This window comes from Balaenoptera physalus (assembly GCF_965194825.1).
Source record: "Balaenoptera physalus genome assembly, chromosome: 8".
NCBI lineage: Eukaryota > Metazoa > Chordata > Mammalia > Artiodactyla > Balaenopteridae > Balaenoptera > Balaenoptera physalus.
Genome location: NC_138887.1, coordinates 105273939 through 105297990, shown reverse-complemented (window position 1 = coordinate 105297990; position 24052 = coordinate 105273939). Strand labels below are relative to the sequence as shown.

The 24052-nt window shown below is 38.7% G+C and overlaps 1 protein-coding gene across 12 annotated transcripts in view; it reads right to left on the bottom strand.

Annotated features, from left to right (window-relative positions):
- Positions 1 to 24052, bottom strand: part of LRGUK (leucine rich repeats and guanylate kinase domain containing) — a 132999-nt gene that overhangs the window by 62332 nt on the left and 46615 nt on the right. For all 12 annotated transcript variants that reach the window (XR_014266817.1, XR_014266818.1, XR_014266819.1 and 9 more), the window contains 5 exons: positions 20999 to 21123; positions 12310 to 12453; positions 7015 to 7095; positions 5351 to 5437; positions 3590 to 3696 (listed from right to left, as the gene is read on the bottom strand). Coding sequence is in view for 9 of the 12 variants with exons in the window: in XM_082472886.1 (XP_082329012.1) it covers positions 3590 to 3696; positions 5351 to 5437; positions 7015 to 7095; positions 12310 to 12453; positions 20999 to 21123 (544 nt within the window). In the remaining 3 variants the exon portion in view is untranslated. The remainder of the gene's footprint in view (positions 1 to 3589; positions 3697 to 5350; positions 5438 to 7014; positions 7096 to 12309; positions 12454 to 20998; positions 21124 to 24052) is intronic.

The window sequence follows — 24052 nt, the reverse complement described above, 5'->3', positions numbered from 1 at the left end:
GAGTCATGCTCATATGAATCTACACATGTGATAAAATCGCATAGAACTAAATGTACACAGGAGTACATGCAAAACTGGTGAAACCTGATAAGGTTGGTGGCTTGTATCAATGTCAGCTTCCTGGTTTTGATATTCTACTTTAGCTAAGCAAGATATTACCACTGGAGGAAACTAGGTGAAAGATATCTAGAATTTCTCTGTATTATTTCTTCCAACTGCATGTGAATCTAAAATTACCTCGAAATAATTTTTTTTAAGTAATTAAAGGAAAAATTTTGAGAGAAAGTGACAAATATTGAGGATAGGCAAAGGAGATCTTCCTGAAGAAGAAAACCAAAGCTAAGGAACAAATATTAAAGACTGTCATTCAAAAAAAAAAAAAAAAAAGACTGTCATTCAAGAAAAACTTTCTGAAATTTAAAAAAATAAAATAACACTATACAACATACCTGAGAATATTAGCCTAGAACAACTGGGCTATAAATGTTGTCACAATAATACCAAGACATAGTCTAGTAAAATTACTGGACTTAAAAAAAGTTGGGGGGATTATTCAGCTAGAAAAAGAGAACACATGATTTATAAGGGGAAGAAAATTAAATTGTCACCAGTTTTTTGACAGCAATGTTTTGCACCAAAAGAAAATAGAGAAACCCTGCTAATATTGTCAAGGGAAAAAGTGTGAGCCATGGACTTTACATACAGCAAAAATGACTTTCAAGTGTAAAGGGCAGAGAATATTATCAACATGCAAGATTTCAAGAGATACTGATTCCACAGCTCCTCCTAAGGAATCTGCTAGAGAACAAGCTTCATACAACCAAAATGACTCAAGAGGAGGCATCAGTTGTAAGCGCTGGCAGGGAGCAATAAATATGCCGTTACCCAGAGAACTAAGACTAAATGACAGCAAAGGAGAAAGTATAGTGTGTGATGGATATATGTTCTGACAATATAAATACAGTACACTATTTTTAAAATGGAGTGATTGATGCTTATATAAAATATATACAGTAGGCAAATTCATAGAGACAGAAAGTACATTAGAAGTTACTGGGAACTGGGGGTAGCAGGAAATGGGGAGTTATTGCCTAATGTTTACAGAGCTTCTGTTCGGGGTGATGAAAAAGTTTTGGAAACAGATGGTGGTGATGGTTGCACAACATTGTGAATATAATTAATGCCACTGAACTGTACACTTTAAAGTGGTTAAAATGGCAAATTTTATGTGTTTTATATATATATATATATTTTTTTTTACCACAATAAAAAACAATGGGGGAATGGTTAATGGGAGGAACATAGGCAAAATATGTTTTTAATGTTTTCAGTAATTGTTACTACTGGTATTCTGATACTGTTGTGGTATAATATGGGACTTTAAAAAAGAGTAATTATGGGATATTCTAATTCCATCTTCCTCTGTGTCTTTGGTGAGGGAGAAAAGGAGATACAGATGTAACAGAGATGAGATTAAGTAAAAGCTCAACTGTAGTCTTGAAATTGAATTGTACCAATATGAATTCAGGAGGTGTCTTACCATCTATCTATAAATAGATCTATCTAGATACAGATTAGATAGATATAAAAGATTGAACAGATGTAATAGGTAGGTACAAATAGGCAAGATGGGTGGATGGATAGATAGAAAGAATAGATAGATGGATCTATGAATGGAGGGAAGGAAGGAAGGAAGGAAGGAAAGAAGGAGGGGAGGGGAGGGAGGGGAGGGAGGGGAGGGAGGGAAGGGAGGGAAGGGAGGGGAAGGAGGGAAGGGAGGGGAGGGAGGGAGGGAGGGAGGGAGGGAAGGAAATATATTCCTAGCTCTGTCCACTAAAAGACCTGGAAACAATGATCAACCCAGTGCCATGTTTGTCTCTAGCACCCACATTATGATTGGGAAATACCATTTCTCATTGAAACAAACCAGGGCTTCTTGGAGAAATGGCCGATTCCAGAGTTCGGACAGGGCTTGTGCAAGATCAGCCCGGAGAACCTTGTCATAGGAGAGAGCAAGAAAGCTATCACTGACTACCAGGCCAGAGTCAAGGTTCTGCCGTGTCATTTTAATATTGGATCCTCACCCCAATCCCGCCAGAAGAAGGGACAGTGATTCCCCAATGTCACAGCCTAAAAGTCCCAAGACCAAGACTCAGCGTTCCTCTCCTGGAGCCTGACTCCTGGGGCTGCCAGGGAGCCGTGTCCTGACCCAGAGTGGGAAGAGCCTGGCACCCCTGCTCCTGCCTCCATGAGCTTTTCAGAGTGAGCCCTGCTCCATCCCAGAGCATCTGGGGCTGCTTGGCCATTTGCTCTTCTCTGCCTGACAGCCAGAAATGATCCAGAAATGCGTGTTTATCAGACATTGCTGTAAATTTCTTTGATACATATTTTTATATAAATGTACCCTAAAGCATGAAACAACTAGCAATCTCATAAACTAGAAAAGAAATACAATGAGGACATAAATGCCCTTCTTTTAAATCCAATGTGCTTTTCCAGATGTATGCAAATAAATGATAAATCATTTCACCTAGAGAGCTACCATAAATATATAAAACTGTCAACGTCTACATTATTAAATTACATGTAAAAAAATCGATAGGGAGGGTGGGAGGGAGGGAGATGCAAGAGGGAAGAGATATGGGAACATATGTATATGTATAACTGATTCACTTTGTTATAAAGCAGAAAGTAACACACCATTGTAAAGCAATTATACTCCAATAAAGATGTTTTAAAAAAAAAAATCATGTCCCGGATGCAAAATAAAACATTTTCTCTCTGTGGGAAACCAACTGTGTGAAGTACAGGAGCAGACCACATGAAGAAGAGAAGCCATTTATAACCAAGAGATTTTACAAGTAATTTTAAAATGCCTTTGGGCATTGATAGAATTTCTGTATTATACTTATAGTGTAAATGGCCATCTGCTCCAACAGATTGTTTAAAAAGATATGGAGAAATCGTGGTAAATCTGTCTTCGAACTCAGAGGTGAGAGATTCTGTTCCTGTGTTCAACCAGGCTGGGTGGCTTCTCCCTGCTAGGTTGCCTGGGGCTCAGGGCAATCACTGTAAAGACTGTTTCGGGTTTCCCTTAGGCGAGGAGGGTCTCCTTCTAGGGACTCTCTAACACATAACCTGCGGTCTTGGGTGCTCTGTGGCAGGGGTATCTAGCATTCACGCACAGCTAAGGAGAAACTGACAATGGATAGAGGTCATCACAATTCTCTGTTAATGAGGCTAAGGTCTGTGGTTCTATCCTACAGCAGAAAAGTTGGCAAACTTTTTTTCTTTTTCATTTCACCATCCTATGTCACAGGCTAGCCGTCATTCAAGCGTCCAGATGAAAGAGGGAAGTTGAATCCACTCATCGTCACACTTGGGAAAATGCCAACAAGTGAGCCCCATATTCAAACACGTGATGATAATATGCTATATCTGAGACTACACAGCCTGTCAAATAAAGACTTGATCCTCTCCCTCAGAGAGGTGAGAAAGGCATGGGTCACAAAATAGAGGGCTAGGGAAATGATGAGGTTGTCCTGTGCTGGCCACCCCGAGTTCTACCCAAAGGGTCCCTAAGGAATACCTGTCAAAGATCCTCTGTGGCTGCATCATGCTGTTGACAACGTGGGTCATGTGATCTTGGGCTGCGACCACTTCTGGGGGAGGGTCGTATTTATTCACTGCCGCGACCTTTTCCAGAATTAGAAATGCAAAGGGAAAAGAAATAAATTCGTTTTAAAAGGAAGACAAGCCTTAGATTTTCTTTAATGAAATGTCCTAGACATGCGACCAGGAATCTGTGTTCTGTCTTCACGTCTACTCTAACTTTCCTAAAACCTAAAGAATAATAATTATTTTAAAGTATTGAGCTGGAGCCCCTTGGTCACCTATTTCTTTATAGTCCCTGGTTTGAAAGGAAAAAAGCAAAAACAAAATCAAAACCTCTGAAGTCTAAGATGACCTTTAATATAGTAAACATTTCAACTTTTAATGTGAAAAGAAATAAAATTCACAGTTCTAGATTCCAGGTAGTTGTTACTGCAGAATTTTTCCTCATGCCATCATGCCAAGAACTATTCCTATGATCTCAAATTCTACTAAACCTCCCCCTCTTTTAGTGTAACTTTCTCTTTTCAAAGATATGGGCCTTGGGCTTCCCTGGTGGCGCAGTGGTTGAGAGTCTGCCTGCCAATGCAGGGGACACGGGTTCGAGCCCTGGTCTGGGAAGATCCCACATGCCGCGGAGCGGCTAGGCCCGTGAGCCACAACTACTGAGCCTGCGCGTCTGGAGCTTGCGCTCCGCAACAAGAGAGGCCGCGACAGTGAGAGGCCTGCGCACGCGACGAAGAGTGGCCCCCACTTGCCGCAACTAGAGAAAGCCCTCGCACAGAAACGAAGACCCAACACAGCCAAAAATAAATAAATTTAAAATGCATTTTAAAAAAAAAAAAAAGATATGGGCCTTTTTCTCACGATGGACAGTTCTCCGTCCCCCGGCTTTGTCATCCCTCTAAATACACTATTCTTGTCTGCCATACCTTTATCTAATGTGTGGTTTTAAATGTTATTCCCTTCGCACAACGTTAAAGGGAAAGAGAAATCTAATAAGTGCCTTTGAGTGAGAGAATGATAACAGACTAGCACCTGTAACTATTTTTTAACCAAGATTTCAGAAAGGCATTTATGAACTGGAATATCTGCCTCTCTGCATATTTATACCTCCTTTTTCATTCCCATCTCAGATTTGCATCCAGTGTAAGAAACCCCTCATTAGTGGAGATTTCAGCTGACACCAGTCACGACAGCATGACAAATTAGCTTCCACAGGTATGGAAGGGGCTGGCGGGTGCTAGCATTCAATGTCTGGTTACTCTCAACTTGTGTCCAGAAGAATCATTATCTTAAAGAGTAGAATAAAGGATTTAAAAATCAGAGTATTGATTTATTTGAGTCCTTTTTGATGATGTGGTAGAATGACATTATAATTCACTTCATTATTAAGTGAACTTTTAGAGGAACACAGATAGGATCACACACCCTCCAAATATGAGAGTTATCCAAACGAACAGTCGGCTATACTGCTGCCAGCCTGCGTACATGGAGGCTGCTTCTGTTTCCCACAGCCAGTCTCCTCACTGTACCAAGAGCAGGGCTTTCACTGCATTTGTGTTGATGCTCAGCTCTGCAGAGGGTTAAAGGGACAGATCCTGGGACAAGGACATGCCCCCTAATGAATGCACATACTGTTACGTAATCATTTATGGATTCCATTGGTCTTGCAGCAGGCAGCATGAGCTCTTGAGCCTATCAACTCATAAACACAGGAAATGATACGATTACATACTTTTTCTTCCACTTTTATCTTCTTCTGATCTAATTCTGTTAATCGAGGTAGCACAAAAATTACGAAGGAACAATAGTCAGATTTTTCCTGTTTAAAACATCAAGAGGGTTATTCAGTTACCTTCCTTTTCCACTAGCAGTCTACTTTCATGAGCTTAGGGCTTTCACCTACTAACGCTGTCATTCATTCACACACACACACACACACACACACACACACACCCTGCATAGGTCTTTACATTTTCAGCTTACCAGTCCCCTTATATTAACAACTCAGATACAGACTGTGCCTTGTAACTTATAAAGCTTTTCAAATGTGTGATCTTGTTAATCTCCCTGTGAGATAAGCAGGACAGTTCTGATTATCTTCATTTCTAAAGAGAAAAACAACTAAGGCTCGGAGAGGTGAAGTATTTCATCTAAGGTTCTATGGCCAGTGATCCAAACCCCATCTTCTAATTCCAAAGAGTTTCATTAATTTCTCATTATTTATTACTTTGTATTGTTTTATATTAATTTGTATCATTAATTATGAATTTGTTTTACAATAATAAAATGACATTCATTTATAGAACAACCTCCATATTACTCCCTATCATCTTCTGTGTTAGGATTACCTGCCTTTTAGAAATATAATTACAGTTATTTTTTATTAAGAAGCTACATCTCTTTGAAGGGAAAGATATTAAGTGGGTGATGCATTTTGAGGATGAGAATATACATGAAATGAATATACAATGGCACCTTTTGTGTACTTCAAAGTGCAAATGTGGGGGTAGTTTATATATAAATGAGTTAACATGTGAAAGGGTTTGTGCTATTTATTTATGCAAACATCTAGATGCTCTTTACGGATCTGGAACTGGGAGAGATGGCCACTTTAAACACTTTCTTTCCCAGGGATGCTTTTAAATTGCCTGCCACTGTTCTCATACCAAACATTGTTTTTATTTTTAGATCTTATTTTTCATTTTTTATTTTGATTTTTTGCCTGCCCGGACATGTTTCTCAAGACACACAAAAAGAAAGGTACTCAGAGATACATACAAATTCAAGAGTCTATGGAAAGGCGAGTGAAGGATATAGATAGAAAGGGGATTGAATGACATATGCACAGAGAGGGAGGGACAGAGTTGAGGAGAAAGGATCTATCACTGGGGGAAAAAAAAAGAGAATCCTGAAAAAGTCTGAAAGTTTGATATCCATAGGTGAAGAATCAGTAGGAAATATATGATTTTTTTCTATAATCATTTTACAATGCCAATTTTACAACGATCCCCAGGCGAATTTCTTTAAGCGTCTAATCTTAGACTTTCCCCTGTTATAAAATAGGAACCACATTCCGTCTACACCTCAGGCATCGTGCATTCTTTCACGTAAAAGGACATTGCTCTACAAGCTCAATAGCTCCCGCCTGATAATCTTTATTACCACCCGGATGAGTCACAAATGACCACACAGAGTAGGCAACCAGTATTGAATTTCAGGCTTTACATGCACCGATGGTGGTACATAGGTGCGACTTTGCTTACCCCTTCTAATAGAGAATGAAGATAAACACACCTTATTCACATTCCTGATGTTCTATCAAAAGCATTTCATAGAGAAGAATTTCAAGAAAGTCCTCATCCCTCTCCCCTGCCCCCAACATAAAGGATGTCTCACCCGAATTGGGTTTCTTAGAAGATTGAGAACTCGAAGGAGACGTAGGTTTTCAATGTATTCTATTTCACCCAGCTCAGCAATCTGTTTAATCCAAAAACAAACAAACACACACACAATATTATCAACAGACTAAATGCACCAAGACAACAGAGAACATAATATAAGAGGAGCTACTTTGGATCCTTTAAACTCAACTTATTTTAAAAATTGCTCTTGTGACTATCCAGCTTTTTAATGAGAACTCCGCAAAGCTACACAGAACAAGGGAATTATTGCATGTTCCTTCAGTAAATGCAAACTCACAGCCACATTTTCTTTTTTCCTCTCTGGATAGAGAACAGTGAGGTAGATGTTCCTCATCTCACCCACGTTTATCTTAAGGCAGAAATAAAATAGTACATAGAATCAGAGAAACTGCAAAAAATGCATGCAAGGGCTACATGCTTCTCCCCATCACTATTCTGCCCAGCCTCCAGCTCCCCAATCTCCCCCCCCCAACACTGCTTCTGCTGGTTATCTGTGACTGGGGAAGCCTTCTTACTGCATGTACATGTGTAGCTCTATCATTTTTTCAATGAGATAATTGTTTTAAGAAAAGGTAAACATGGGAGATTGTATGACATATTTCTTGATGTGAATGTTACATGACTATTTACCTTAAAATTCTTTGCTAAATGGTACGTTTATGTGTTATACACTTTTTTTTGTATAGGTAATGTTTCACGACTTTAAAAAGTAAGAGGGAAAAAGGTTGCTTGATAGTTCCTTAATTTGAGCAGGGATAGAGCTTGGGTGGCAGCAGGCCTGAATTCTCCAGTAAACTAAAGACAAACAGTTTTCCTTAAATGTCCTGTAATTAGCATAATTATAATCTTATTTCAGATGTAGATGCTGAACTTTTGCAAAAAATTAATAATCACTTTTTCATTTTTATCTCTCCCCAAGTCATTTCTGCATGCATGGTGAGATCACTCCAACAGCAGAGTCACTAATAGTTCCTGAGTTATCCAACCACAAAATGCAGTTGAAATGTAAGCTATTCCCAAAGCTAAATCAGGGAAGGAACACATGTGCCATGTTCTAAGGATGCCATTTTCAAAGACATAATATGAAAGGCCAATTCCGAGTTACAATATATAACCTGCACACATTAATCCGGTTATAGCAATGTTATGCTTTTTCCATAAGATGACTAGACTGTCCATTAACTGCCATTTGGATCATCTACAAGATAAAAGGATCAGTTTTTAAATACTGTGTTATTTGGGAAGGTGGAAGAGTCACTTTGGTTCACACTGCTCAATCAATCAATAGATTGATTCCCCTCTAGCCTACAGCTCTTGTGTTTGGACCTAACACAAATGTTAGGAGGAGATGTTTCCTCGCAGCCAACACGTCTCATCAATGCATCCTGGCCATGTGCACTTGCAGACATTGCTGGTGGGAGTGGATGTGTTACACATGCATAAGCTATAAACCAGTTATCCCACTTCAAGAGGTTTACACTGAAAAGATCATCAGATAGACAAAAATTAGACACATGAGCATTTGGTCTAACGTTTTTGTTAAAAGTTTAAAATTTTCTCAATTCTGAAAAATTCCATCATTATGTGATTAAATGAGTCATGGCACAGTCCCATAATAGGAACACTAGGCAACCATTTTTTTTTTTTTTTTTAAGAAATTCACGTTCTTTTATTTATTTATTTATTTATGACTGTGTTGAGTCTTTGTTTCTGTGCGAGGGCTTTCTCTAGTTGCGGCAAGTGGGGACCACTCTTCATCGTGGTGCGCGGGCCTCTCACCATCGCGGCCTCTCTTGTTGCGCAGCACAGGCTCCAGACGCGCAGGCTCAGTAATTGTGGCTCACGGGCCCAATTGCTCCGTGGCATGTGGGATCTTCCCAGACCAGGGCTCGAACCCGTGTCCCCTGCATTGGCAGGCAGATTCTCAACCACTGCGCCACCAGGGAAGCCCTAGGCAACCATTTTAGAAGATGGTAACATCGATGGTGCTTAACATGAAAAGATCTTGTAAATGCTGTGAACACTATGAATAGAATAATCACAGACTATGTAAAATATTATCACTAAGATGTCAGATGGGATGAGCCAGTCTTTTGAGAGTCAAATGAGAGGGATCCAGCTCCCCTCCCAGTCCTTTCAAAGGTAGGATGAAGTGGGTAAGGGCAGAGGGGAACACGTGTGGAGGCACCTGGTTACCAGTGCCCACCTCTGCTGAACTGGTGATGTGCACCAGGCACGGGCCATCCTGCATGCGCCGCCCACCCCACCCTGCAGACCTCACCCGGCAGCAGACCCACCCTCACGTCTTCTCTCTTCAAATGCCAAGACCCAAGGCTGTGTGTGTCACAGGCGATCACAAAAGGTGTGCAGACACAACACCCCCAAACCACCTAAAGTGAAACACTGCCAGAAAGATTATATTCTGAAAGGAACTTCAGCCATCTGATGCCAAGAATGTCATACCAGCAGGGCTGATCCCCAGATTCCGGTCTACCCTTCTTCCCTGATCTCCTCTGCCCCTGTTGGCTACTCCCCACCAAGCAGAAGCCTTTCAACTTCCACTATGTAGGGAGAAGTTGGCTCCTTTCTTTGACATTTTCTTTTAAGCCATGCTCTCCAAGCCTAACCATCCAGACCTAAAGAGGCCTGTTAAGTCTTTTTCTTAAAATACATGCTAGATAGATAGAGAGATGAAATAATGACACTAAGTAAAACTCAGAGAAGTAAAACAGCAGTCTCTAAGTAACTCCCAGACCGATATTTTGCTTCTAGAAGAAAAGGCTGAGGTTATAATAGAGCTAACGTTTTGGGGATAAGTTTTAAATGATAGAAATGACTTCAAATCTAACAAGGATTGTAGAGTGGAGAGTGACAAAGGTCCCCAAATCACTGGCTTATGATGAATTTGCAAAAAAACTTAAAAGAGATGTTCAAATGATCATGTGAAGGTACGGCACTGTTTCAACAGCTTATACCAAGTAAATAATACTGATAAAAGTGCTCCCAATAAGACAATATTCCTAACATCAAGTTAATCATATGAGAAGCAATAGCTATGTTATGTTTCTCTTAAATGATACATTTTCCATCCTTGACACACAGTATTCTCAGTAGTGCTAGAGAAATCTCTGAGGAAATCTTTGGATGGCTCAGCTTCCAGAATATTTCACATACTGTTGGTTGTTCCCCAACCTGCCCAGCGGGGAGTGAGGGAATTGTGTCATTGTTACGGACCCAATCGTTGCCAAAGGATCCCTCCTTTGGGACGTGTGGCCATTTTTTTCTTTTTTAATGGAGTCTCTTCAACATTTGAAAATTATAAACTCTGTTCTTCCCTAATGATCCCCCTTTTTTTCTTCAACTATTTCAAATGTAATTTGAAAAGTCTCCTGGAATGGAAGAGAACACCATACTATCCATGAGGTCTTTCTAGACCTGTGCTACCCAGTATGGTAGTTACTAGCCCTATGTGGCTACTTACCACTGGGAATATGGCTAGGATAAATTCAAATGTACTGTAAGTGCAAAATACACAATAGATGTCCAAAACGTAGTGTGAAACAACAGAATATAAAATATCTCATCAATAATTTTTATAAAGATTACATGTTGAAATGACAATATTTTGGATATGTTGGGCTAAATAAAGCAAAAAATTAATTTCACCTGTTTCTTTTTACCTTTTTATTGTGGCTACTAGAAAATGTAAAATGACACATGTGGCTCACACTATATTTAAGCCAGAAAGCACTCTTCTAGATCATGACAACACCACACACTTTTCTGAAGGGAGGGCCATTAGCATTTCATTTAATGTATTAGCCTGCAGGGTTAAGAACACTGACTCTGGAGGCAAATCGTTCTGTTTGAACCCTGGCTCTGCTATTCGCTGGATATGGTATAACTTTGGACAAGTTACTTAACCTCTCTTTGCTCCAGTTTCTTCATCTGTAGAATAGCGATAATAATAGGGTTATATTGAGGATTAAATGAGATGATATATGCAAAGTGCTTAAAACAGTGCCTTGTGCATAAATAGGCAATGAAAATCTCTGCATTATTTTATGACTGTAATTGTCATTATTATTACCATTACTCCTTTTCCTAAATCCTGAGATGCACTGAGTTGAAATGTAATGAGTGCATTCTGCCGTTTGAACACCGCCTGTATGTATCTGCAAACCATTTTAATGGCCATTTCATGAAAAAGACACTAAAACCATATGAGACAGAGATTGTGCTGACTTCATAAGACAGGTGGGACAGTAAACAAAAGTCACCCACTAGAATTAACCTTAGAAGTTAACAAACAATTTAATATGCAAGTCAAGTGAAAATGAGGAGGAACAGTTTTTGCCTGTGATTAAAAATCCACTTCTTCCCAGACCTAAAGATTGCCTCCTTTTCTTGATTTTTAGAAATCTAATAGCTAATGGAAGCTCATTGGAGAAAGAGTCATCAGACCCAGCTGATAAGCACCAACACAGCCAAACAGAGAAATATCCCCACAGGAACGCATCTCACTCCAGCTAGGATCTATGTCTCTTCCAGGGTTAGCCAAAATTTTCATTTTCAAGAAGAAATAACCATTTGTCTTCCTTATGAAATCTTTCTCCAAAATATGAAAAAGTACTCGAGATGAATAAAATCACAATGTAGATCTGATTGCATAAGAGGTGAGTTATAGGTACCAACTTAATACACCATGATTAGGAGCACAAATACTTTATTAAAAATAAAATGTATTTAAGAGTGAAAGCCAATTGATATAATTGGTGAAGTAATGTGTGCATTAAGCCAGATAGGGTAATCTGAGTAAGTCCAATCCCCAACTCATTCGGGTTGGGAACGTACCCAATTGTTACAAATAGGATATAAGAATTCACTTCCTGTGTCTCTTCTCATTAAATGGGGCACCGGCAACACCAGCCTGAAGCTATTCTCTTGTCTCTAGTTTCCCCCCTCTGACACATCAGACATTCCTAATGCCATCTTTCTACCCCAAATTTCACACAAATATATCTACTTCACAAAATCATGTGCACCTGGTTGCAGTTTAAACCTTCAAAACAATGTAATTAGGAATCTTCAAATTTTCAAAAATTAAGAATTATTACTTATTAAAAAAAAAAAAAAAAAGCAGTGCTTCAACTGTTGCTCCAGGAGGTTTTCTAGAATAACTTTTCTGAGCTGGCATTGAATGTGATAGCACTTGAGAAATAATTATAGACACTAAAACCAAGACATATAAAGTATAATATGACATTACCTTATTATCCTCGAGGTTGATCACTTCCAAGAAGTCATGACTCTCTAAGCCTTGGAGGCTACTGATCTGATTGTGGCCCAGATCCAGGATCTGCAGGACCCTTAGGTCATCCAAACCTGTGATCTTCTCAATTTGGTTATTGCTCTAAAATTGACAAAATACACTTAATGTCCTAAAGGGAAAAGTGTAATGACAAGTTTTCATCCTGGATACTGCCCCAAACCTCTCAAAATCAGTAAGACATTCCTGTCCCCCCTCCCATTCCCATCTTTCACCTCCCTAAACACATATATGTACACCCCAGAAAGAAAGCCCAGTCTTTCAGCTGGAAGACTCAGAACATAATATTTTCGCTAGAGGTAAAGCAGATGAATGTTTGAATCAATAGGAAAGACAAAAGCTAGGTAGTATAAGCTTTTGACATTGCTAACCTCAAGCTTAATGGCAGCATAGCTCCAAGCTTATCTTTAGAAATGTAAATTTAATGCAATTCTTTCATCACCATCACAGAAAACCACGTGAATACTGTAACTCCCACATACACTCTGTTTTCAGAAATATTCTGAATATAATCACCTCATATCATGAGGACTGTAGTAGTCTGGTACATGCCTCCACTTATTCACGCTCTTGTACAGTTTCCACCTCTTGAATCCAGGATAGACCTATGACCTGCCTTAACCAAAAGAATATGGCAGAAGTGTCCCGGTTCCAAATCTAAGACTTAGGAAGGCCTGGCAGCATCTCCTCTTGTGTCTTGGAGCCCTAAGCTGCCATGTAAGAACTCTAGCCACTCTGTTGGAGAGAATTTGTGGAGAGGTCACCTGGAGAGGAGCCCTGAGACTAAACAGAGAGGAGAAACCCAGCCATTGCAGCATCCTGGCTGAGCCCAGCCCCCAGCCAATCTGCTAGCTGGACGTGGCAAGACAAGCAGAATCACGAGCTGAGCCCAGCTCAGATTACAGAACTGCTAGCTAATAAAATGGTTAACTAATAGAATTTCTCCACGCCACTACACTTGCGGTGGCATGTTTTACAACAATAGATATATAAACAAAGTTCTTAAATAATTTACACGTAAGCATCTTCTTAGACAATACCATGAAACAGAGAAAGATATAAGACTTAAACACTGTTCTTTTTCCCAACCCCCCTGTACCAATAACAACAAATTATAGTGATAACAATAATTTGTATTTTCTTGTTCATTTCCCAACATTCTCAAAATTCCTTGGGTTCTTTAGCCTTTGAGGTATAAAACTAAGCCACAGTAAAGTTAAACTTTGAGTTGAGAAACACAGTAAAGTGTAATTTTGAGGTTTCAATTAATGCCACATTATACCCGTCCTTAAACTTTTTTTTTTGGCCACACCGCGCACACAAGATCCCAGGTCCCTGACCAGGGATCGAACCTGTTTCCCTGCAGTGGAAGTGTGCAGTCCTAACCACTGGACCACCACGGAATTCCCCCCATCCTTAAACTTTTAAAACTTTTACTAAGCACTTTAGAACTAAAAAATTAAATTATAGTATTCTCTACCATCTATAATATTTTTCCTGGTACATGTTTCCCCAAGTATTTAATAGTAAGAGTTCATTTTCACTCAACTTTTCATAAGATTTCACTTCAATAATGAGCAAGGTTTATGTTCATTAGTATAATTCTATGGCTGTTTAAAATATATTAATAGAATGTTGACAATCTATAAAGCTGGATGATAGTACATGGGGGGGTCATTAAACTATTCCTTTTATTTTTATATATGTCTGAAAAATTCCATAATAAGAAGGAAAAATACTCATAACTCCATTTGCCTAAGTCAAATTTCCTACTGTTCAAAAAAGTTCTAGAAAGTGTAATAGAAAGGGGAAAGAAAAAAACTACAGTAAACTGAACATAATACCCTTATTAATTTAACTTATTGAAATAAGACCTCAATATCCTATTTAAAATATGCCCACATATCAAATTTATGTATAATACACCTCTTCCCCAAAGACCTTTGAAGCGCTGTAGATGTGGAAGATGAACTGTAATTCTTCTTTAGAGTGTCTCTGATGGCTTTCAAAGTGATAGATGCACAAGAGCAGACTGAGGCATAGAAAAGTTTAATTAGATAATCTATGGTCATAAAAGAGAGCAGAACTGAGAAATATTCCAAATCAGAATTTCTGAGTCAAAGTTATCTAGTAAAACCCTTTACCCAATGATGAAAAACTGATACATCTCTCCTCAAAGTGCACGTCTAGTGCCTGAATGAACAGTTCTTCTTGCTTGTTTTATCATGATTAGCAGGGAAAAGGGGGTCTTTAGAGAGAAACTAAAATGAAACGAGAAATATTCTCAATCTCCCAACTTGGGAGGGAAAAAAAACAAATAGCTTTTACTAAGACAAAATGATTTTTGAAGTTTGGAATGTATTGTCCTTACTTGCTAAAGGAGGTGGTTGACAGAGCAGACCATAAGTGAACCACATTTCCCCCTAATATTTATGGTAAAAGTTGATGGAAGAGGGACTCCCCTGTTGGCGCAGTGGTTAAGAATCCGCCTGCCAATGCAGGGGACATGTGTTGGAGCCCTGGACCGGGAAGATCCCACATGCCATGGAGCAACTAAGCCCGTGTGCCACAACTACTGAGCCTGTGTTCTAGAGCCCGCAAGCCACAACTACTGAGCCCGCGTGCCACAACTACTGAAGCCTGCGTACCTAGAGCCCTCTTGTTGCTCTACAACAAGAGAAGCCACCACAATGAGAAGCCCGTGCACTGCAACCAGAGAAAGCCTGCACGCAGCAACAAAGACCCAACACAGCCAAAAATAAATAAATAAATTTATTAAAAAAAAAAAAGTTGATGGAAGAGAATTAACAACTGGTTTGTATAGTGAATTGTTCTTTTTTCTCTAAATTGTAAACTGAATTACTTTCAGTAGTAAACCAATTGGATTACTGATACCACAAATCTTTTAAAAAGTATTAAAAACTGTTGAAACAAATGAGTATCATTTTATTTTACGAATTTTACTAATGTACGGAAAAGAAAACCTTCCTATTCTCAAAAAGTTTAAGGAAAATGAATGATGGCATATTCTGTATTTTCTAGTTCATCTTGGGTGATGAGGATGGGGGTTGGGAACAATCCACCTAACCTACTTGTAGGAAAAATAAGTCTTTCATGCTTCTTCTAAAAGCTACTTGAGATGAGGGGCTTCCCTGGTGGCGCAGTGGTTGAGAGTCTGCCTGCCGATGCGGGGGACACGGGTTCGAGCCCTGGTCTAGGAGGATCCCACATGCCGCGGAGCAACTGGGCCCGTGAGCCACAACTACTGAGCCTGCGCGTCTGGAGACTGTGCTCAGCAACAAGAGAGGCCACGATAGTAAGAGGCCCGTGCACCGCGATGAAGAGTGGCCCCACTGGCCGCAACTAGAGAAAGCCCTCGCACAGAAACGAAGACCCAACACAGCCAAAAATAAATAAATAAAACCTACTTGAGATGAAATTATCAACACAGATTATTTATTTAGTTATTGAAACAAAGTCTTAGGATGAAAGTGCTATGTGATGTCATTCTTAATAATCAGTTCAATTCTCATTCCCTTAAGCACACCCCCAATCTCTTTCCACATATCATGGTCCGCTTAAAGTTAATGGGAATGCCAATGCAAAAAGATATGTAAATAAAGGGATAAGGTTCTAACAAGCTACAAATTGAATAGAATATACTGCCAATAATCCTTCAAATTATCATAATTTTAAAGTGTGACTTTCTTTTATAATTTTTAAATTTGCAATTCAGCCTACCATATTCATTTTCATTTATGCTTTGCTTACATGCCTTAGTGGACAGAAAACAGAAAAACTCAGGGAAATTATTAAACCTTTCCATGCTTCATTTCCAACCTCAGTACTGGGAACCAGTACTTTACCCTCACCTAACTCACTGTAAGAAGTGAAGGCCCTTGAAAAAGCACTTCAGGCTTAACACATAGCCAACCTTCAGCTGTCTGTGGTTAAATAAGACAGGAATTATATATTGTATATGTCAAAAATCTACAGATAACCCAAGATGTCATTTCAAACAACATGTTCAACACTCTCCTGTGGGATAGTTCACATAAGAAATTAATAAGCTACTAGCCTCATGGCTTAAAATCCCCCTGTCCACCTCATGACAGATATAATAAAGAACCCCAAAGCCATCCAAGGGTAAGAAGTGAGAAGGAGAAGGAAAGGAAGAAGAAAGAATCCTAGATAATCTACAAACTATATAATTACCCCCAAATTAATGAGCTAGACTGTTATTTCAAAAATACTGTATATATCTTTGGAACAACTATGATCCTGCTGATTTTAAAATAAATTGTCTGTATTTTCATTCAGTCGTAGTCACATTGTCATACACCTTAAGAAGCATGCTCGCTATGGGAAAAAAATTAAAAATTTTAACTTCTTGATGGGAATTGTTCATTTATTCTCAGCACTAATTCTGGTATTCTAGAATGGGAAACTGGCATATAGTGATAGAAAAGGACTGCCAAATTCAGGACCCAGTGGTTCATTTGAGAGCAATGAAGTTTTAACTGCAATAAATATTATGCTTAAATATGTTTAAATGTTATTTCATCAATAAGACATTATATTCTTTTTTTAAAATCTTTAGTGGAGTATAATTGCTTTACAATGGTGTGTTAGTTTCTGCTTTATAACAAAGTGAATCAGTTATACATATACATATGTTCCCAAATCTCTTCCCTCTTGCATCTCCCTCCTTCCCACCCTCCCTATCCCACCCCTCTAGGTGGTCACAAAGCACCGAGCTGATCTCCCTGTCCTAAGTGGCTGTTTCCCACTAGCTATCTATTTTACATTTGGTAGTATATATAAGTCCATGCCACTCCCTCACTTTGTCCCAGCTTACCCTTCCCCCTCCCTGTGTCCTCAAGTCCATTCTCTACGTCAGCGTCTTTATTGCTGTCCTGCCCCTAGGTTCTTCAGAACAATTTTTTTTTTTCTTTTTTTAGATTCCATATATATATGTTAGCATACGGTATTTGTTTTTCTCTTTCTGACTTACTTCACTCTGTATGACAGACTCTAGGTCCATCCACCACATTACAAATAACTCAATTTCGTTTCTTCTTATGGCTGAGTAATATTGCATTGTATATATGTACCACACCTTCTTTATCCATTCATCTGTTGATGGACACCTAGGTTGCTTCCATGTCCTGGCTATTGTAAATAGAGCTGCAATGAACATTGTGGTACATGACTCTTTTTGAATTATGGTTTTCTCAGGGCATATGCCCAGTAGTGGGATTTCTGGGTCATATGGTAGTTCTATTTTTAGTTTTTTAAGGGACCTCCATACTGTTCTCCATAGTGGTTGTATCAATTTACATTCCCACCAACAGTGCAAGAGGGTTCCCTTTTCTCCACACCCTCTCCAGCATTTATTGTTTGTAGATATTTTGATGATGGCCACTCTGACTGGTGTCAGGTGATACCTCACTGTAGTTTTGATTTGCATTTCTCTAATGATTAGTGATGTTGAGCATCCTTTTATGTGTTTGTTGGCAATATGTATATCTTCTTTGGATAAATGTCTATTTAGGTCTTCTGCCCAATTTTGGATTGGGTTGTTTGTTGTTTTGATATTGAGCTGCATGAGCTGCTTGTATATTTTGGAGATTAATCCTTTGCCAGTTGCTTCACTTGCAAATATTTTCCCCCATTCTGAGGGCTGTCTTTTCGTCTTGTTTATGTTTTCCTTTGCTGTGCAAAAGCTTTTAAGTTTCATTAGGTCCCATTTGTTTATTTTTGTTTTTATTCCCATTTCTCTAGGAGGTGGGTCAAAAAGGATCTTGCTGTGATTTATGTCATACAGTGTTCTGCCTACGTTTTCCTCTAAGAGTTTTATAGTGTCTGGCCTTATATTAAGGTCTTTAACCCATTTTGAGTTTATTTTTGTGTATGGTGTTAGGGAGTGTTCTAATTTCATTCTTTCACATGTAGCTGTCCAGTTTTCCCAGCACCATTTACTGAAGAGGTTGTCTTTTCCCCATTGTATATTCTTGCCACCTTTATCAAAGATAAGGTGATCATATGTGCGTGGGTTTATCTCTGGGCTTTCTCTCCTGTTCCAATGATCTATCTTTCTGTTTTTGTGCCAGTACCATACTGTCTTGACTACTGCAGCTTTGTAGTATAGTCTGAAGTCGGGGAGCCTGATTCCTCCAGCTCTGTTTTTCTTTCTCAGGATTGCTTTGGCTATTCGGGGTCTTTTGTGTTTCCATACAAATTGTGAAATTTTTTGTTCTAGTTCTGTGAAAAATGACATTTGTAGTTTGATAGGGATTGCACTGAATCTGTAGATTGCTTTGGGTAGTAGAGTCATTTTCACAATGTTGATTCTTCCAATCCAAGAACATGGTCTATCTCTCCATCTGTTTGTATCATCTTTAATTTCTTTCATCAGTGTCTTATAGTTTTCTGCATACAGGTCTTTTGTCTCCTTAGGTAGGTTTATTTCTAGGTATTTTATTCTTTTTGTTGCAATGGTAAATGGCAGTGTTTGCTTAATTTCTCTTTCAGATTTTTCATCATTGGTGTGTAGGAATGCAAGAGATTTCTGTGCATTAATTTTGTATCCTGCTACTTTACCAAATTCATTGATTAGCTCTAGTAGTTTTCTGGTAGCATCTTTAGGATTCTCTATGTATAGTATTATGTCATCTGCAAACAGTGACAGCTTTACTTCTTCTTTTCCAGTTTGGATTCCTTTTATTTCTTTTTCTTCTCTGATTGCTGCGGCTAAAACTTCCAAACTTATGTTGAATAATAGTGGTGAGAGTGGGCATCCTTGTCTTGTTCCTGATCTTAGTGGAAATGGTTTCAGTTTTTCACCATTGAGAACGATGTTGGCTGTGCGTTTGTCATATATGGCCTTTATTATGTTGAGGTTAATTTCCCTCTATGCTTACTTTCTGCAGGGTTTTTATCATAAATGTGTGTTGAATTTTGTCAAAAGCTTTTCCTGCATCTATTGAGATGATCATATGGTTTTTATCCTTCAGTTTGTTAATATGGTGTATCACATTGATTGATTTGTGTATATTGAAGAATCCTTGCATTCCTGGGATAAACCCCACTTGATCATGGTGTATGATGCTTTTAATGTGCTGTTGGATTCTGTTTGCTAGTATTTTGTGGAGGATTTTTGCATCTATGTTCATCAGTGATATTGGCCTGTAGTTTTCTTTTTTTGTGACATCTTTGTGTGGTTTTGGTATCAGTGTGATGGTGGCCTCGTAGAATGAGTTTGGGAGTGTTCCTTCCTCTGCTATATTTTGGAAGAGTTTGAGAAGGATAGGTGTTAGCTCTTCTCTAATGTTTGATAGAATTCACCTGTGAAGCCATCTGGTCCTGGGCTTTCATTTGTTGGAAGATTTTTAATCACAGTTTCAATTTCAGTGCTTGTGACTGGTCTGTTTATATTTTCAATTTCTTCCTGGTTCAGTCTCAGAAGGTTGTGCTTTTCTAAGAATTTGTCCATTTCTTCCAGGTTGTCCTATATTGGCATATAGTTGCTTGTAGTAATCTCTCATGATCCTTTGTATTTCTGCAGGGTCAGTTGTTACTTCTGTTTTTTCATTTCTAATTTTGTTGATATGAGTCTTCTCCTTTTTTTTCTTGACGAGTCTGGCTAATGGTTTATCAGTTTTGTTTATCTTCTCAAAGACCCAGCTTTTAGTTTTATTGATCTTTGCTATTGTTTCCTTCATTTCTTTTTCATTTATTTCTGATCTGATCTTTATGATTTCTCTCCTCCTGCTAACTTTGGGGGTTTTTTGTTCTTCTTTCTCTAATTGCTTTAGGTGTAAGGGTAGGTTGTTTATTTGAGATGTTTCTTGTTTCTTGAGGTAGGACTGTATTGGTATAAACTTCCCTCTTAGAACTGCTTTTGCTGCATCCCATAGGTTTTGGGTCGTCGTGTTTTCATTGTCATTTGTTTCTAGGTATTTTTTGATTTCCTCTTTGATTTCTTCAGTGATCTCTTGGTTATTATAAAAATATTCTTGGGCTTCCCTGGTGGCGCAGTGGTTGAGAGTCTGCCTGCTAATGCAGGGGACACGGGTTCGCGCCCTGGTCTGGGAAGATCCCACATGCCGCGGAGCAACTAGGCCCGTGAGCCAAAACTGCTGAGCCTGCGCGTCTGGAGCCTGTGCTCCTCAACAAGAGAGGCCACGAGAGTGAGAGGCCCGCGCACCGCGATGAAGAGTGGCCCCCGCTTGCCGCAACTACAGAAAGCCCTAGCACAGAAACGAAGACCCAACATAGCAATCAATCAATCAATCAATCAATAAATCTTTAAAAAAAAAAAAAAAAAAATTCTTAATAGTTGCTAAAAGTATGCCTTCCTTTCTCAGTGTTAAAGTCAATCTTTTAAAAAATGGAATTTGTGTACCAAATTAGGAAATCATTTTACTTTAGCATGAATTATTCATCACACACACACACACACACACACAGCCCCCAGATATGGAAAGGAACAAACAAAACTAAAGACAATGACATTTCATGAAGGAATTAGCTCTTTATAAAACTGAAAAATCCTAACTATCATTCATATATTTACTAAGACATTAACTAGTACTTCTATAAAGAATAATACTTTTGTTAGACTCACCAGACAAAGTATTTTGATCGGTAACATTCCTAAGCCATTAATGGTTGTGATCTTGTTCTTGGCCAAACTAAGGTGGGTAAGACTGCTACACAGCTCTAGTCCATTGATTTCAGCTATCTCATTGCCTATACACCACGACTATGTTTAAGGAAAATGGTATTAGAAACATTCGGAAGAAAAAATGAATTAGTGTCAAATCATCATTAGAAAAATCAGACAACAGCATAAATAAAAAAGTTCTCTATGATAATATAGGATGAATGCTAAATCTTAAAATGATATTTTTTTCATATAGAAGTTAATAGTGCACCAGTTAAAATTAGTTCGTATTTTTTAAAGGCATACCTTTTGAGTGTGCTCAATTGCCTTTGCATTCATATGTGACTCATTTAATCAGTGAGGAAAAACATTTCAGAGTGGTTCAAAGCTGCCACCTTGGCAGTGTTTTTTCCTTGGTTCCTTAATGGTCTCCATGAGAAACTCTTGTACTTTTCCACAGGCAGAACTGAATCCAGGGTTGCCCTGGAGAGACACATGCACTTTATCATCCCCATAACCAGGGAAACAGCCCGGAAGGTGTCATCTGCAGAAAATGGGTGATATTGAGAGGAATAGCCTTTTCTTCTATCTATACTGGCTTCTCTTCTCTTTATAATAAATGAGGCCTAAACTCCGCCTTCTTTGCCTCATCTGTTGATTTTCTAGTTATTTTAAAATTTAACTATTACCTTTTGTGTTCCATCCTTATAGTCACCTAAAAGTGCAAACTCTAAGTCACCAATTCTACTTACCTCTCTCTGTCCTCAACCTTTCTGGCAAATTTCTAGGATTTAATATCACTTCTCCACCCAAGCTCAGTTTTCCCTCTCAAGTAGCCTAAGACATCACCATTTTCTCAGCCACTTATAATCTTCAGGGCGTCCGATCATCACCAAAACCTGGCATTTTTTTGCTTTAAAACATCTCTTCAAATATGTCCTTCCTTTTCATTCACTCCTCTGCCAACTTAATTCAGCTTTAGCACCAATGGATACCTCTAACATCCATTTCTTCGTGCCCTCAAGTCACCTTACACACTGTAGTCAGGTTAATTTTTTTCAAAATATTGACTGGATATCATGCGTCAATTAAAAAATTCTCACAGGACGAATTCCAAATTCTTCACTCTGGCATTTAAGGCCCTTTACTTTAAGAAAAACCTATTTATCGAATTTCATCCCCATAATAATCTAGTGAGAATGCTCCAATTCTGCCAGGTCAATCTTCTCAATAGTTCTGGAATATACCCCTTGACTTTCTTAATTTTTTTAAATACTGCTTTCCTACTTATTTCTAAACCCTACTCATTCTTCAGGACTTAATTTGAAATTCCACTTTTTAAAGTTTTTTCTCTTTTTTAACATTTGCATTAAACCAACATCTTAAGTATTTCTTTTTGACAACCTCATTTCCCTACTTCTACTAGTTTTTAATTACATATGTAAATACAGGTGACAGACTGGGAGAATATATTGACAACATATATAGTATACAAAGAATTACTATCTAGAAAACATAAAGAATGACAATAACCCAATAGAAAATGGGGAAAGAATATATCCAGGAAATTCCCAGAAGAGCAAATCCAAGTGGCTAACATAATAAACATATGAAAAGACACTCTGCTTCACCTGTAGTGGGGAGAAAGCAAATTAAGATGCTATCCTTTGCCTATCAGTTTGGCAAACATTTTAAAGCTTTGGAAGAACAGATTCTTTCATACTACTGGGTGAGAGGGTTCATTATGGTATAGCCTCCCTGGAGGCAATTTGGCAGTGACTATTATAATTGTAAATATCAGAGCAATTCCAATTCTTGGTATCCACTCGAGACAAACTCTTTCTTCCTCAAAGCCTTTTCTGGTCAACTTCTAACACCCCACCTATGGAGATTAATCACAGAATCAACAAATTTTTTAAGAGAAAGGAAGGGACTGTAAGTATCACAGAAACATACATTTTGCCTCATAATTATTTGTAGTTATCCTAACTCTACTACTTACTAGTCATGTGAGGTAATTTCTCTCTGCTCAGATTTTTCATCTGTAAAATGGAGACAACATCAGGCTGCCGTGAAGGCCAAAAGTTAGATCATGAGAAAAAATGTAGAAAATGTATGTGAGTGAGTTGTACAAGTACCTCACAATTATAAGGCATTGTTATCGTTACTAAATTACAAGCACATGAGGCCAAGGAATCACATCCTCTGCCTCTTGGCCAGCAGCACAAAAAGGAGGATTCAGGCCAGGACTGATTCTGAAAGAACTAAGCCAGAGACAGAATTTAATTAAGAAACTAAAAGCAATGATGAGAAAATATTGCCAAATGAACCAGAAATGCCTCGATTTTCCTCACTGGTTCCAGATTCAATCCTTGGGCTGTTCGGCTTGTTGTCAACATGCATTTCAAAACCACTTTCATAAAGCTTCCTGCCAGACTAGCTCTACAAATAGACACTTATGCTCACAAACACGATCCTTCTTTCTGCTTCCACTTTCTTTGGGCTATTTAAACAATCACTCTATAGATGAAATAAAATATCCTCAGTGTAGCAATCTTTGGTAAGAAAAATTAAGCACGGAAAACTTCAAATGGTCATTTGTCTTAATCTAGCAGAGGAAGCAACAGTCTTTAAGTCCTATTTCAGGAGCACTAGTGTCTTGGTAGCTCAGCTTCAACAGAAACAAAGATACTCTGAATTATGACAGAGAGTAAAACAAATGCTTGTGGGTGGCTGAGTCAGGAAGCACTCCCATGGGAAGCAGGCAAGGATTAGAAAACTAGAAAACAGGAATCCGGACACTGTCAAGACATAATGGGAACTGAAAAGGAAAGCCTGTTGACTGTGTGTACAGTAATTTTCCAAGACATTAGAGGCCGTTCCCTTGGTGCATCCAGCTTACTCTCTAGCTTTGACTAGTAGGGCAAGTCATGTTTTATGAAATTAGTATTGCAAGGGCCAAAAGGAGGAGGAATACAGATGCCCCCCTGCAGTCATGGCCATGGCTTCCGCAGC